Genomic DNA, 17636 nt, shown 5'->3' on the forward strand with positions numbered 1-17636 from the left:
CAGACAGAGCTAGGAGTTAAGAAGGTACTTCATGAAGAGAGAATAGAAAGAAAAAAATATGGAATCAGAAAACTGTGGAGAAGGCTTAGAATAAAAAATTATTGAAGGCAAGTGATAGCATATAAAGCTTCTCCCAATGTTACTGCCGATCCATCTCCTTTATCTCTATTAAAATCTCAATTCTAGACAAAGGAGTTTACATTTATACAATAAACAATAACAGCAGTAACAAAACTATAATAATAGCAATAGTGTAGAAAAGTCATTTCTGATTACAGTAACACCGCTCCCTCCAGCCCACCACACACACACAAGTAAAATGCTGCGGGAATTACAGGATAAGTACTGTGTTAGTATCTAACCTTTACTAAAGTTTACTAAATAACAGACACTCTTCTAAGTGCTTTGCATGTATTCATGTATTTAATCCTCACAGGAATCCTAGCAGATAAGTACCATTATTATTCCCATGTTCAGATGAATACATTGAGGCATAAATAGAATAATTCTCTTGTCTAAGATTAAGTAGCTATTAAATCAAACTCAAGTGTGTGACCAATGTATTTCTAACCAAATTAGGCAAATAGATTCTAGTTTAAATTTCTGTAATGATGCCACTCTAATGAATCTGCATTCCAAAACTGGTGTTACAATTAGTTCCATGGTATTACACTGCAGCCTCACTTCTTTGCTACAATCTAGAATATGGCAATGTTTTTGAGAGTGTGTTTTGGATAGGAATACTATTCACTTTAAGTGAGCTATAGAAAGAAGAAGTTCAAAGTCACTGATATGGGTGACAGGTAAAGAAATGTTGGAATTAGAAACAGAAAGAAAAGAACAGATGAGAATGCCATTGCAGATGTAGAATTCACAGGGCCTGCAGAACTTATGGCATATGTGATCATGAGATTAGGAGTTGTCTCATTGACCCAGAAATGTTTATGTTTGATGTCTAGGAGAAAGGCAATATTATTAACAACATAAATATCAGTTGGAGAAGTCGGTTTGTGGGATATTCTAAATTGGAAACAGAAACAGAAGTATTCACTCAAGAAAAAAGTATTTAAAAATATCACAGGGATCAGGAATAGAGTTTTGAAAGAACACCTACATTTAAGAAGATAAACCTCCTTAAATTCTTCATGGAAAAAAGGCAAAGCACAAATAAGGCACACTGGGTGGACAGACATATAGATAGGTAAGTAAATGGAATGATTGAGTTAGGGGGTTGACTGAGACAGTGAAAGGTACAAATGATATGGTTTGGGAGAACATATGGCCAGGAATGATCAAAAGAAAATATGTGCAGCTGTGTACATAGACTGCAAAGAGGTCAGAAGACTGACGGCTGAGAAAATGCTGATACATTTGATTAAAAGAAAGTTGATTAGTTTAAAGAAAATTCTGTGAGTGATATGGGGAGGCCCCAGGCCCAACTGGAGATTATTAAATGGAAGAGGAAGTGTAGCAGTAGAAGCACTGAGTGTAGAGTAGTTTCTTAAGAAATATGAATACAGAAAAAGTCAGATAAACATAACTAAATATACCTTTGCCACCAATGCAAAAATCAACTCAAAGTTTACATTCCTTTCTTTCATGAAGAAAAATGTGCTCATAGTTACAATGCCAGTTATCGAAAGTTTATGTGTTTCAGAATTCATTTCTGAATTGCAATGACAAGCTTTCATATGGAAAATCAAGAAAAAGACTGAGTTAGATATATATTTAGCAAATTCATCTTGTTATTTATTAGCACATATTAACTCTTCAAAGGTTTCAAGACAAATTAAGAGAGTTAATAAAATGCCAAAAGAACAGCTACATTTAAGAAGATAAACCTCCTTAAATTCTTCATGGAACAAAGGCCAAGTGTGAATAAGACATGGTGAGTGGACAGACTTATCAATGGATAAGTAAATGAAATGACCGATTTAGGGGGTAGATCGAGAAGAAGCAGTGAAAGATACAAAGGAAATGGCTTGGGAGAACATACTGCCAGGAAAGATGAAAACAAAATAATCTTTTATAAGACTTGTTTTATGTGATAAAAAGATTATTTCATCTGATAAAAAATCTCTTCATAGATAGAAAGTCAAGTTGTTTTTTAAGTCTGTTTAGGGAGAAATTGGATTGTATGGAATGACTGATTGTCAAGGATATGTGAGCAAATGAAGTATCCACCTTATTCAAAAATCATCCAATAATTTTCTGATGTTTTAAGTTTTCAGATCAAGATTATAAGCTTTCCAGAGAGACATACAGAAAAATAAATAAAAGATTAATAGAAGCCAAAACTTCTATATTCCTGCAGAGTTTGACATAGACTTTTTATATTATTTGGCTTCCTTAGCATAGATAAATGTGCCCAAGTAGGAGTGTTCTTGTCAGAAGCTTTCCAAGTCCCCTTGAAATTATCTATAAATTGAAAATTCTGAACAAAAATTAGAGGAAGAAAAAGTCTCCTGGATTTAGGATAGGACATTCAATACCCAAGGAGCATCACTAAGAGGAAAAATGAAAAAAAAAAAAAGAATATTCAAAGTTATTCCAATTGCCATATTCCATAATGATAAACAGACTAATCAGAAAATAACAGTGGCTTTGCTACATTCCATTGTACTGAACCAACCATCAGAGGTCAGAGAGGACAACATGAGATCCATTCTCTCGGAGCTTTATCTCAGGCAAAGCAGAGAGGATTCACTGAGCCTATGTTACGGTGGCCACCCTTGAGGGCGGACCCACTCTTCCTGTGGAGACTCTAGTGGAGAATCCCTTCCCTTGCCGTTTCTAGCTTCTAAAGCTGCATTCAGTCGCTCACAGCCTGTTTCTCTGCCTTCAAACACATCACTCCAATCTCTGCTTACATCAACGGTTATCACATCGCGTTCTCATTGGTCATCAATTCTCCTTCTGCCTCCCTCTTCAGGATACTTGTGACTACATTTAGGGCTGACCCAGATAATCTAGAGTGATGTGTCCACTTCAAGATCTTTAACCTAATTGCATCCATAAAATCCATGAACCATATAAGCCAATATTCATTTTCCAGGAATTAGGATTTGAACATCTTGAGGGCCAATATTCAGCCTATGAATATTGAAACGGCATACCGTTTCTATATTTTTCCATTGCTCCTAGGACCTGCAGTATTCAGGAGTAAATTAATTGGGTAGATTCATGGATTATATAATTAGGTAACTCTGTGCACAATTTCCATGTTGACAAAATTCTTGCCTTAAAATAAACATGTTATCTACATATACATTCTCGCTGATTAGTTTGCTTGTAGTTCATTAATTAAAAATGAAGATCATAGACTCCCCACCACCTAATAGTAGATTATCTGCATCTGTAGCCTTTTTACTTTTTTCTCCCACCGTTAGAACTGATGAATTTCCTAAAGATTAATCTTTATATATGCATTCTCCATCTATTTCCACTCACTTTCTCAAGTTACTAATTGAATTCTCTCTACCACAATATCTAACTCCAGAGATGGAAAAGAGCCCAGGGCCTGCTTTTTTGTTCTCTTTCTTGTCCTGTCTTTTCCTTCTTTTTTTTTTTTTTTTTTTTTAATTAGCCTTTCTGTATCACTGTGGAACCACTATAGCCCCAGGAAAGGCGGCTGGGAAAATGTTGCCTTAGGAAGCAGGAAGATCTTGTAGGGGAAGATCCCAACTGTACTGAAAGAAAGGTGAGAAGCCTGGTTCTGTACAAAGTGGATTTTGGGAAGACATAGACAGCTTTGCTATATCTTTGCTTAATATAGGATATTAATATAACAACCTCAATCTCTTTTTAGTTAATATTTGCTTGCATATATTTTTCATCTTTTTATTTTAATACATGTACCTTTTTCAAACAGTGCTTCTCATGCAGTAAACATAAGTGTAGATTAAATAAAAATAAGTTTTTAAAAAGTAATTGGAATTGTGCTGGGAACTCAAATGAGAGGAAAAAAATGAAACTACAAAATTACCACATAAGACAGAGTTAGTGAGACCCTGAAGGGAGACTGGAAGCAGCAGTGTTTCAGGGAAAGGCACAGGTGTCTAAGGGAGCAATGGTAGCTGCTGAGGAATTAGAGCTCAGCAAAAAGATACATGGTTCATGGGGAGTGTTCAATAAATTCTGCTGTGTTTTGTGGAATGCAAACACCTCATTCATTACTCTCCAAATTATTAATAAAAATCTGTATTACTCATAAATGCTTTTGGAGTTGGACTTGCTTTGTTTTTAGTGCATTGATAGTGAGTGTGGCCTCATCAGAACGCTGAGCAAGGACAGACAGATCCTAGGGTGCAGGGTTACAGATAGAAACTTTTTCAGTTTTTATGGAGGTATCCTGCCTCATATTGGATTGGAAACTACATGAGAATAGTTGTTTTGTTTGCTTTGCTCTCCATTGTATCCCTGTACCTAACAAAATATCTGACTCATAGTGGGTGTGCAATACACCTTTGCAAACACATGAGAATAATTTTTCACCATGTCAGTAAGAAAAAATGATTGTGTTGCTAAGTACTTCAAATCTTCCAAAGCTTCACCATTGCTTTGATGATAATATGGTCAACAAAGCATTTCATGGTGTGACACATTATTCTTCAAATAGCCTTGCATTTTAGTTATTCAGACCGAAGTGCAATTTTATTATACTCTGTGTATTCTATACTTCTACTTGATAGCCAAATAAAATCTCTTTATTTATTCACCTAATGTCAAATTACTTTCAAAGCTAAATTCTGATATCACTTTTTCCAGGAAAAATTCTTTTATGTGTCATCTGGTTTGGGTGTTTCTATTGGGGTTACCAAAGTAACATACACACATATATATGTGTGTATATATATATATAGGCATTTTGTACAGTAATAATCTGTCTCACTAGTCCAAAAGTCTTTCCATAGATAGATATTCAAGTTGCTTTTTAAGTCTGCTTAGGGAGAAATTGGATTGTACGGAATGACTGTCAAGGATATGTGAGCAAATGAAGTATTCATCCTATTCAAAAGCCATCCAATACTTTTTTGATGTTTTAAGTTTTTAGATCAAGTTTATAAGCTTTCCAGAGAGAGACATAGAAAAATAAATGATTAATAAAAGTTAAAATTTCTATATTCCAAGCCCCCTCTAAAGCCCCTCCCCACCACAGGTATATATTCATATATATATATATATGTCACCCAGTGAAAAATGAAACCAACATATTTACTGAATCAATAGACAAATAACATAAAGTCAACTTTTTTCTTCAACATTCGAATTGATGTAAGTATTAGACATAGTTCTTTTCTGTAAGCGAATATGCAAGGGCTGTGAAAATTACCTATACTGACCACCATCTATGTTTCAGATACGTCTTGTGTGCCAGTTCAACTTATCTTGACCAGATTTTTTACTCCCATAAGTGCTACTGCAACCAGGTTCATATAGGTGCAACCAGTTTCACAAAGTTGCAACTTGAGGAAAACCTCAAAAACAAGCGTTATGTCTAACAGAAGTACCCTCCAGGAGTGGGAGATGAAAGTCCATCAATACACCCCTCAAGGTGACCGTTCTGATTGCATTCTGCAATTCTCTGGTCCTGTAGGTTCAAGTGCAAGCATCTCTCCTCTGGCTTCACCTATCAACCCATCCCATCTCTTAATCCTGCTCTCTGGGGAGAAACTTGAAATAAACTACCTACAAGCAATTCTTGTTTCCAGCTTTGCTTCAGGGGATCCAAAGCTAAGATTACACATTTTATAATAGAGAGTTTTTAAGTAAAATTCTGTTTGTCCTTGAAATGAAAAATACTGCCTATGCATATGTCCTTCATGATTTTTAGAAAGGTCTACATTTTTTTTTCAGAGAAGTGTAAAAACACAATGTACTTGAAATGATTTTTATAGCTAACTCTTTGGTTACAGCAGATTAAACAAAATTTTTATATTCAAACCCCTACAGAGGTGTTTGCCATGTTTGCAGACACATCCATTATAACGCCTATCTCTGCATTAGGAAGTTTGTAAAACCCAGCAGGAATTTCAGCTGACCGTGGTAGAATATATATTCTATTTTTATTTTTGGAACAAGTGTTTAATATGTGCTATCTATTTAGGAAAACATTTGGGAATATGTCCTTCTTATAAACATACTTTTCACTTATATTTTTTGAAGAGAGATCAAATAGTGATATTAAAGTTTTTGAATAAAAATAATTTCATTTTAATCTATGCCTTCTTGAGAGTAATTTTATGTTTCAATTTTTTTCATATTATCTTGGTATGAATTTTGTAATCACTCCATAAGTACAGGAATTTTCAACAGTGGCTATAAATTAGAATTGCCTATATGTGTGTTTATGTATATATGTACATATGCACACACACACACACACACACACACACACACACACATATATATATATATATAAAATATCTGTATCTATATCTATCTCTATTTGTATATCTGAGAATTTTGCAAGTTGGTGTGAGTTCCCCTGATGGTGTGTCTGAAGAATCAATTCTCTTCTGGAGTGTGGGGAGCATGCCTGAATGGTTTGTGTGGATGACCAGGCTCTGCTTTGGTGTGAGGACAGGGAGCTGGCTGTCAGGCTGCTGGCATACAAATGCTAGAGTAAGAGTTTTTCACTAGAGTGCCACAATTGACATAAAAAATTAAGCTTTCCATGGAAAGCTCATTCATATCATTAAGGGATGAGTCTTTGGACATTTTACGTATAGAGAAGGAAAAAGTGTCCAATACTTTACTGAAATAGTTGTTCAGAGTCTATTTGTCCTATCCGCCTTGCTGAGTCTCATTTCTTACATCCATCCTTAGTGCTAACTTTGATTTCAGAATGTCTTCAGGCTTCCATTGGACATATATTCCTACCCACTTTCTTTAGAACCCTTACACTTTATACTGCGCCTCAGTTTTCTCCACCTCTTTAATACTTTAACTCAATCCTACCTTACTCCTTGAGAAACAAATTGAAATGTCTCACTTGTTGGTGATGCTCTTCCTCTCCTTCAGCATTCTCACTGATAATATGGATTTATTTTCGTAAGGTCTAAGAAGGGTGACACATAGCAAATGTATGCATCCAGTCTGCCATGTTGAGCTACATGCCCACCTCTTACTGAAAAGCTTATTTCCCTTGGCTTCCTTAACACTACATTCTGCTGTAGTTTTTTTGTTTTGCTTTTTTTGTTGTTGTTGTTGAGACGGAGTGTCACTCAGTTGCCAAGGCTGGAGTGCAGTGGTAGGATCTCAGCTCACTGCAGCCTTCACCTCCTGGGTTCCAGCGATTCTCCTATCTCAGCATCCTGGGTAGCTGGGATTATAGGCAAGCAACACCAACCCCAGCTAATTTTTATATATTTTTTTAGTAGAGATGGGGTTTTACCATGTTGGCCAGGCTAGTCTCGAGCTCCTGACATCAGGTGATCTGCCCAACTCAGCCTCCCAAAGTGCTAGGATTACAGGCATGAGTCACAAGCCACCGTGCCCAGCCTATTCTACTGTATTTCCTATTATGCTATTATCTTTTTATCTTTCTGCCTTCTCCTCATTATCTTTTGTGGGATTTTCATTATTTACCCTCCTAATATAATTTGGATTAGTCAAGGCTTGACCTTAACCTCACTTCTCATTTTATCCTCTCTCTCTATGCTTTCTTAACTACACCAATGCTTTCATTACAGTTTTCACCGTAGTAACTCATGTTCATATCTGAACACTGTTATCTAAACTACCAATTGTTTTTGCACAGTAAAATTTTAAGAAACATTAAAGCTAAATTGTATTACAATCTTTTTAATGTTATTAGCCTTATTTTTCTTTAGGTTAAATTTAATTCTAAGTTTTAATTACTATGAAAAACGCATCCAGCGGAGTATACATCTAGAAAGTGGCTTAAAAGCCTGGAACAATATCATATTAAATGATAATTATATAGTAATAATCTGTAGATATTGATTTTCAGCTTATAGAGTTAGTCTAAGAAGAAGTATAGAAGATACAATTGTATTTGCTAGAGAGAATTGGCTGAAATAGAAGTAGAAGAAAAAAGAATGTAGAACATAAGGAGCATAATATTAGGAAAACGAAGGAAAAATTATCAAATTATCCTTATTTCATGACATAAAATGTTATGAATTAGTTTCAAGAGTTAAAAGAACAGTAGAAATTTAGGTATATTATTAAAGTTTAAAAGATAAGCAACAGTAAACCTAAAATGTATATTAAAATAGAGGAGGGAAGAAACTTATGCATACTTATCAAATGAAGAAATAAATATTTATTGTTTAAGCTTAATTAACCAAGATGCATAGATATTTTATGAAAACCTTATGGAACAAAAAAAAGAGAAGTTAGAAGTTTGGCTCTCTAGAGTGAGATTTAATGGCAGGGAGAGGTGGGTAGGATTTTCTGATTCTTTGTTTTTCTATGTCACTACATTCATTCAATATGGATGTGTTACTTTGATTTTTTTTAATGGACAAATAAAAGCCAAAAAAGCAACTGCCTTAGGTAAGTTACAGAACAAACAAATGTAAATTTTGTAGCTTCTCTGGTATAAAATAAGACTGTAACTGAATGATGTAATCAAAATTTAGCCAATGTTTCCCACCTGGTTATTTTTGTTGTTGTTGTTAAATGTTACCTAGAATGGCAGTTTTGTTTTGTTTGTTTATACTTGCTTTATTGAGCCTTTTATATAGTAGTTCTCTGATAATGACTTGTTAAAAATATAGACATTCGTAAAAGAAAAAAGTGTCAGCAATATCAACTGCTGCCGTCACTTCAATTAATATACTAACAAAAATTATTAGTGTAGTGATCTACCATTTTGTTATATAAGAAGCAATGATTTATAGTGTATTTTTATGAAAGGCCAGAAGGAATGATGATCAATAGTCCAGGATGGAGGAATTGGTTGTAATAGAAAGATGGACAGCATACTATCTCTACTGAAACTGGATGTGAGGTAACAATGCAGATTGAGATGTAGTTAGATTTAAATTTTACTAGTAGAATGATGAATTCATAAGTTACATAGTTTTTGTGAAGTGGTGGTTTTGAGGCAATCCAGTCTATGGAAAGCAGAGAAGTTTCCAAAAATTTGGGGGAGAGTAGCAGGTTAAGCCATCCACAAAAACTTTGTGGGACTGAAAAGCCATGTTGGGAGCCCCCTTAAAATTGATGATCATAAACCCATGGTGGGTGTTAACTTTTCAAGCAGCTTTTAGAATCTTGAGGCAATCACAGAATAAGAGCATAACTGAGTTCACTGGAGTTGGGGTTTTGCCAAACAAGGGCAAAAGAAGACAGAGAGGCAAAGGGATTTAAATATCAACAAATGATTATTCCTGAAATGTTTGCCCATGGAAGGTAGAAGGTAAAGCTAAGTAATCTATCTGAGCCACGAAACAAAAGTTTAAAACTCTTGCACACAGACATTGACTTACACATGTGCTACTCCCTTGTGATGGGCAGGGCAATGTGTAGAAAGAGGACTGTGGAGTGAAAAGGTGGTGGAAGAGCTTCCTCAACCTTAGGCACCATTCAAGTATAAGGTATTATTATACAGATGGATAGTGAAAATGAAATTAATTATTTGTTAGCCAAAAAAGTTACAATTTTCAGATAAGAATGCTTTAACTTCTTAATAAATCAGGGAGAAAAAGGCTCAGAAGTTTTGGAGAAATAGCTTATGGGGGATGAATTCAGTTTTTAATTAGATAAATTATAAAACTGCCTTTCATTTTTCTTTTCTTTTTTTTATTGCTGTCTTTATTATGTATTACTAATGTATTCTATATGCAAACATAAAGCTAGGAACAAATTCACTTGTTTTACTTCAAGACCAATCAATTCTAATATATAAAAGTTGATTTAATGTGATGCTTTGCCACAACTAATTTGCTCCTCCCAATCCTTCCACTCACTTCAGCAAAGGTGGTCATTACTCAGTTCTCCCAAATGGTTCTTCTACTTTTACTGCTACAACCTTGATTTGACATGGCTCTGATATCATTTAGACTTTAGTTTGCTGTGCTTTATGTTTTACGTATTTTCTTTTCTATTATTTGGAAAAATATATTATAAATTATAAACACAGACATGGATGCCCATTTTGTGATCCTACTAGTTTGTAAGCTGGTTTTCTAAATCATCCAGAATGTGCCTATATGAATTTTCTCTAGGCCACTGAAATGAAAATCCTGAAATAAAAATTCTTAACCCATAGACACTCTTACATAGTCTTAAAGTTGGCATAATATGTATGCATTTATTCCATAGTGATGTAATACACAATGATGACTTTTAAATCTCTTTGTAGCCAGCATAAATCTGAATATCTATTGCCAATTTTCACATGCATTTCCCATGTACACTGTATCTCATATTCAAAACTCAATTCCTCATTTTTACCTACTTCTCTCCTTAAGCTGTGTTCTCTTTTGGTGAAGAGAATCATCATCCATTCAATGAACTATACTAAAGCCTTGAAATTGTTGTATATGCTAGCCTCCTACTACTCCACAGCCTGTAATTCATTAATTATCAAATGCTGATAATTCTACCTTCTTAATATCCCAGTTATGTTTCCTGTGCTCCAGTGCAACAGTCACTGCTTTTGTTCAGTCATTTATCCCTCTTGGCTGATTAGTTTTAGTAGCCCCGAATTGGTTTTCAAGTCACCATTGTTTTATCCACCTATTTCTCTATGTCATTACCTAACTGTGAGGCCTTTGGCAATTTTTGTCATTTCTTTAATACTGGCTTTCTCCTCTTTAAAATGAATATTACATTTTTACTCTTTACCCGATAAGTTGTTACTACTATATATGTATTACATATTACTGTGCATATCTGTCTGTATATATATAATATATACACTTCACGGTTTATGAAGTTTCATAGATTTTCTGTTTACATACATACACATATCTTAATGTTTACATATATACGCATATGAATGTTTACATATATACATATAAACATTTATATGAATATACACATAAAAACAACAAAGGCCATAATAAACAAATGGTAAGCAAAAATCTTGTGATACAGCTCTGGTCATACATTCCATCAGCATATATTCTAAAAACAAGCACATAACAAAACAGCACTTAAACAGATTATTTTTTAAGCTTTACAATCAACCAGGATTCTCAAACTTCTTAATAATGCCTGCAGATTTTTTTTATTGCATGACAGAGCAAACTGCACATCATAAATCAATGGTAATATAGCGCTTGACCTCTTTAATGCAATGCTTAACTACAAACGTCTATAAATACAAATGAGGTGTTTAAATTTGAAGATACTTTGGATAGATGGCAATACCTATAATTATAGAATCATCACTTCTGCCTGATTTGCATTTAAAAGTTAAAGTTCCAACTGCTCCTATTATTGGAAAAGTAATAATAACAATTATAACTATACCATGAAGTATTAAAAACTGAACATTCAATTTGAAGGCAGCTCAAATAAAAATGTAATGAAAACTGAATCCATAAAAAGCTTGAATTCATACGCATACGTTATATAGCGGCACTAAAGAGCAAAGGAAAGAACTGTGGAGTCTCTATTATGGTCCTTTTTTTCAGATTATTTCTCCCTTTCTAGCATTAGAGTAGCATTATGGAGAATATTTCTCATGCATGGATCATCACTGTCTTATGTCAAAACTTTTATTCTAAGGCATGCATAATCATGACCTGAAAATGTAAAATTTCTAAATATGGCAAATGCCTTTTTATTTTTAAGTTAGAGTTCTTAAAAAAAAATGAATCTATCTTTATTTTCAAAATTTGAGTTGGCTCGCCATTTTAATGGGCCAAGCAACTTACCATCATTACGCAGAGTGAGTGGTGTTGGAGGACTAAGTACTCGAGCATTCGTCACTGTGTTTTTCACCAGACAAATATAGCTGCCAACATCTGATGTTTGGACTTTAGAAATATAAAGGTTTCCTGTATCCTGGGAAATGAACCGCCGGCTGTCTTCCGCCACAAAGGAAGGGAACTCATTAAACACCCAGCTATAGATGATCTCTGAAAATACAAAGAATTTGGTCATTGAAAGACTTTGATTTTTTCATTAACAGACAAAGCTCAAACCACAAAGCCTTTAGAAAGCATTAAGAATATCGCAAGGTCATACACATTTGATCCATACATCTATATAATTTCATATTGTATATTCAAAGGATTATTGTTAATGATTACAGTGAGATCTGAAATATTTCTTAGGATGTCTGACCTTTACTCATTTATTTATTCTATCAATTCAAATGTGTATTGGACAGGTATTAGATACTCAGAACTATGGTAACACTGAAAATAGAAAAATAACAGAGGCAATTCCCCATTCGCAAAGATTAATTTAGTGAAAAAAATTTACCCAAACCTACAAAACAATGTAGAATAATAAGATGGAGATGTGCACCTTATTATAAAGAAGGTGTGGGATAGGGGCTCCAAAGCAGTCATATTTATCAAAGAAATGCAAGCTCCATTTCTTCTGTCCGAATGTTCTCCTCTACACACATCCCATTTTGTAATTTAGTTTAATTCCTAAATTAAGTTACTTAAACTTATCACTGGGACTTCCAGAGATGGTATCATTAAGTTCTGACTCCACTACTTAGTGATAGTTTACACTGAGCCAGTAGTTAACTGTTTGAGGTTCATTTTGGAAACTCTTAAAATTAGAATATTATGTACTTCATAAGGTTCAAACAAGACAATGTAGCTAAGAGCTTAACACATAATACAAATTCATAAAACATGAAGAGTAACATTTCTGTTATCTCCCACCTTAACCAAAAATTATTAGGTTAGGAGCTCCTTCTAGGTACACCACTTAATACAAGAAAAACAATAAAGAGGATATAAAACAACTCTGAAGGAATAATGGATACTTAAATATTTTCAGGTCTGTTTTCCACAGAAAAAATTCAATAATGAGTTAAACATTGATTCTAAGCAAGATTTAGCTAATACTTATTATTTTAAGGCATATATTATAGTTCTAGCAGAAGCCTGAGAATTTTAAAATATTACAATAATGTATAATTACAATATATATGTACAAAATCCAAAACTTTCAAATATTTTAATATTTTATAAAGGAAACCTTTTTATCATTACAGTTACCCAGTTGGCAACCTTTAGTACACTTGATGTTATATTAAGAACTTATTTAAAATATCCATGTGACTTTAGTCAAAGGAACTCCATAATAATTGGAATACTTCAACTTGTCCTCACACAGCTCAACTAGACTCCAAATTCAAGGGTTTCTCACATTTAACAATTTTAATCCCTTTAATTGCTATAATGACAGTGTTACTTTTCATTCACACATAATTCATATATTTTTTAATGTTTTCATTTATTTTAAAATTTTACTAAAATATAATCTAAAATAAGGGTTTTCTTAGTTTTTGGTTTATTTTACTTAAAATTTCAGGCAAACGAAAGCAACTAGTAATTACAGGCCATCATTCATTAAATTTAAAAATGGTTTTGCTATACTGGTAATTGTTGAGTCAATGTTTTATAAAGTATTTTTAGAATAGGACAAAAGTACACAACATTGGCATTTTCTCACATTTTACAGGTGGGTAAGTATTTGGGGACTCAAATATGCTATTTAGTTCTTCAAATAAGTTTTCAGTTTCATGTAGTGAAGCATTTCATAATTCCAAGAAGTATAAAACGTAGAAAGAGTACACAATAGAAGAGCTGACAACCTGAGTTTGCAGTGAATTTTCTGCCAGTGCCAAAAATGAAAATATTGAGCTAAACATCTTTTAATATTCCTGTTTACTTTCTTTCTTTAATATTATCTTCAAACTCATCATGAAAAGGCCACACTTATTTTTAGAATTGTAATTTGAGAACTATAAAATATTTCAGGGAAATAGTAAAATATAGTTGCCTCTGGTGCCACAGTCTTTAGCTTTATATGCCAGTTTGCTCCATACCAACTGCATCTTGTCCTTAAAAATAATTGAATGCATGCTAATCTATTAAGTGGTAAAAAGTTAGAGTAGTATTCATTTCAGAAGATATTGAGAGTAGTTGGTCAACTATAATTTTTCCCATTTTTTAAGGTTCTTTTTTTCAATGATGCAGTTTTCTAAAGCAACGAAAATGCTTTAGAAGTTCTTGGTATGATTCTTCAGTGAGTAGTCACTTATTTCAGTAGACAGTGACCACTTTGAGATATCCTGTGCATCTATGTTATGAAAGTCTTCCTCGAGAATGCTTTTACATGAACCCCATAGGATCATTTATTTCCAATTTCTCTATGTAGTTTATTTTCTTTTTATTATTATTATTATAGTTTTTTTTTTTTTTTTTGAGATGGAGTTTCACTCTTGTTACCCAGGCCGGAGTGCAATGGTGCAATCTCGGCTCACCACAACCTCTGCCTCCTGGGTTCAGGCAATTCTCCTGCCTCAACCTCCTGAGTAGCTGGGATTACAGGCACGCACCACCATGCCCAGCTAATTTTTTGTATTTTTAGTAGAGACAGGGTTTCACCATGTTGACCAGGATGATCTCAATCTCTTGACCTCATAATCCACCCTCCTCAGCCTCCCAAAGTGCTGGGATTACAGGTGTGAGCCACCGTGCCTGGCCTTTATTATTATACTTTCAGTTCTGAGATACACTTGCAGAACATGCAGGAATCATACAAAGGTATACAACATGGTGTTGGGAAAACTAGCTAGCCATATGCAGAAAACTGAAACTGGACCCCTTCCTTACACCTTGTACAAAAATTAACTCAAGATGGATTAAAGACTTAAACACAATACCTAAAACCATAAAAACCCTAGAAGAAAACCTAGGCATTACCATCCAAAACAGTGGCATGAGCAGAAACTTTATGACTAAAACATCAAAAGTAATTTCAACAAAAGGTTATGTTAAATTTCAATCATGTATTTTTGATACTATGGTCATATACATTCAGGCCACAAATCCACATGCTGCAGAAGCTTCTGGTTTCTCACTGGATAATTTTTTGTCTTCTACTCTAAGCCAGCAAATCATTCCATCTGGGGTCTGACTTGAGCAGATATTGCTATTCAACCTCCATTCTCAAGCAGACCCAAGGACTTCTCCTTTGCCCTGGCATGATCATTCACCCTTGAGCTTTCAGCCTTAGGGGCTACTTCTATGACATTTAAACAATGTGCCTTGCTTCCAAGATCTCCTCAGGGTTAACATCAGAGAGTATGCTTTGGATTTTAGTTCTTATTTGCTTCTGATATCTGAGGATTTCCTTTTCTTCTTTGTGAGATCAGCTATATATTGAAATTCTGTGCTTTATTTCCCTCATCATTTCTAAATTTTGGTAGTAAGAGCATATCCATGTTAGCTCTGTCTCTTGCCCTAACTGAATGTCCAGATTTTATGCGTCCAAGTATTTCAGACTTTCTACACAATTGCTGTAATTGATACAGTGTCAAGAAACAGAAGATCTTCTCTTTGCTCCCCTGACAAATAAGATGATTATTTAAGTGATATATTTCTACTTCTATAGAGTATATAAAAACAGAAGTACTCATATGGGCAATGATGCTCATTTCTCTTAACTGCAGTGCCATTAACAACAACAACAAAAAGTGTGAGAACAGGGAATGAAACTGCATGCTGGACTCTCTGGAGTCTTTGAAAACAATTTCAATGAGTAATCACATGTGATTCATTTCAACATTCCTTAATATAACTACATGTTGGGAAATAACCATTCTTCTTTCTAATAATATATATATACACATCAGAGGCTTTGGGTCAAAGAATCTGGAGAGAACACAATGGATATAGCATCTCAGTTGTTCAGTGACCCAATTAATAATGCAACTCTCCCAGGGAGCCTATTTCCTTTATCCCTGTAAGTACAAAACAAAACGAAAACTTAAAAATCAGAAGCCTCTCTATTTTTATAAAATGCTCAATTGTATGGTAAGACTTTTAGTTAATAGGCCATATTAACAAAATCCCTAATTTTTTTGGTTATTTCTCTAATATGAGAAATATCAGCCAGAAACCATAATTTTTTCTTTACTATAAAAATATAATTTTTGTCCAGGCACAGCACCTCATACCTATAATACCAGCACTTTGGGAAGCTGAGACAAGAGGACGGCTTGAGGCCAGGAGTTCAAATTTCCCATAAACTGTCCCTTCGTCACTGCACTGCAGCCTGGACAGACTTAGATCCCAAATCAAAAAATTATAGAAAATATATAACTTTTAATTTTTAAAATTGTTCAGGTATTACATTTATTTATTTTCTGTGTGTTCGTATTAATTTTTACTGGGGTTGCTTAGTAGAGTATATGGCAGGAGTATTTTAATATTTACAAATTGTCTTTTAATATTTATTTTCATAATTCCATTATCCATTATGACTCTTCTCCCTTTCATGAAGACTTAACTAAAGTGAAGACACTTAAATAGGAGAACTTAGTAAGCTACTGGAGGAAAACAGGGTTTTGAAAATTCTCACTACGATTATTTTATTTTTTAAATAAAAATGTTGCTACCACTTTGGATTTTTAAATTAATGACATTATGATAGAAATTGTAGCGAACTCTCCACTTAATTATTCTTTAATACTGAGCATAAGGGACAACCTGAAATTGGTGGGAAATATATTTTTACATTGCTTGAAAGAGAATGTCACTATTAGCCATGTCAATTACTCTTGGAAGAGCAGAGGTTGAATCTGCCTTCTTCACCATTATATCTTTATAACACAACAGGATACCTAGAGTATGTAGTTGCTCCATAAATATTTGGTGAATAAATGCCTAGTTGGGATAAAAATATATCTATAATCTATTTATATAAGGCTCTCTAAATTCTAAGAACAAGAGTGGATTTATTTTTAGATTTTAAACTTCATTACAAGGATCATTACAACTGGCTTATTTTGGCTTTCAGAATATGAGTCAAACAGGATGCTTGAAGTTGGGCTACATGGAGACAGTCTCTATTTACTATAGATAGTTTTAACAATATGTAATGTACTTTGAATGAGCAAAACAGAAAAGGATCATTTTTACAAAGGTACAATGATGTATTTGCATGACTTATTCTACTAGGTAAGTTAGATGAAATCTTAGAGGTAAGGGATATTAAATACTGGGTAGTCCAAACCCTATCAGAGGTTAATAGCCTCAGAGATGGCCAATTTTTTTGCCTCTGACTCTTGAGCATGCCTCTTGAGCATGCTTATTGATATTTTGTTGAGGAAGCTGATTGGCAGCTCAAGCTATTTAATGGATCATATATAAAAATCATTTTGGCTGCTAGATTTGGGATGGGGGCTGAGATCAAGGCAACTGGGATAACAACAAGTAGTAATGAAATATGCAAAGCACTGCTGAAGGTATTATGAAGGTATGAGACAGAGCTGAGAAAATAATTAGTATAAGATTTTACCGTGAGTCACACACTGTTCACATTTTTTTAACTTAGTTCTCTTTGTCTGCGCCCCTTACTTCCAGTGTGTCACTCACACAGACATATTAGAAGTTGGCGTTGTGAGTGAATAAGACCATGGACTTCAAAATCACGGAGACCAGGCATTCCAAGAGAGC

At 34.1% G+C, this 17636-nt stretch overlaps 1 protein-coding gene across 2 annotated transcripts in view; it reads right to left on the bottom strand.

The window, feature by feature from the left end:
* CNTN5 (contactin 5) overlaps positions 1 to 17636 on the bottom strand; it is a 1452729-nt gene that overhangs the window by 430929 nt on the left and 1004164 nt on the right. For both annotated transcript variants that reach the window (XM_002754648.7, XM_078339900.1), the window contains one exon: positions 11859 to 12062. In XM_002754648.7, coding sequence (XP_002754694.4) covers positions 11859 to 12062 — 204 coding nt within the window. The remainder of the gene's footprint in view (positions 1 to 11858; positions 12063 to 17636) is intronic.

This window comes from Callithrix jacchus, chromosome 10 (genome assembly GCF_049354715.1).
Source record: "Callithrix jacchus isolate 240 chromosome 10, calJac240_pri, whole genome shotgun sequence".
In the NCBI taxonomy this organism is placed as follows: Eukaryota; Metazoa; Chordata; class Mammalia; order Primates; family Cebidae; genus Callithrix; species Callithrix jacchus.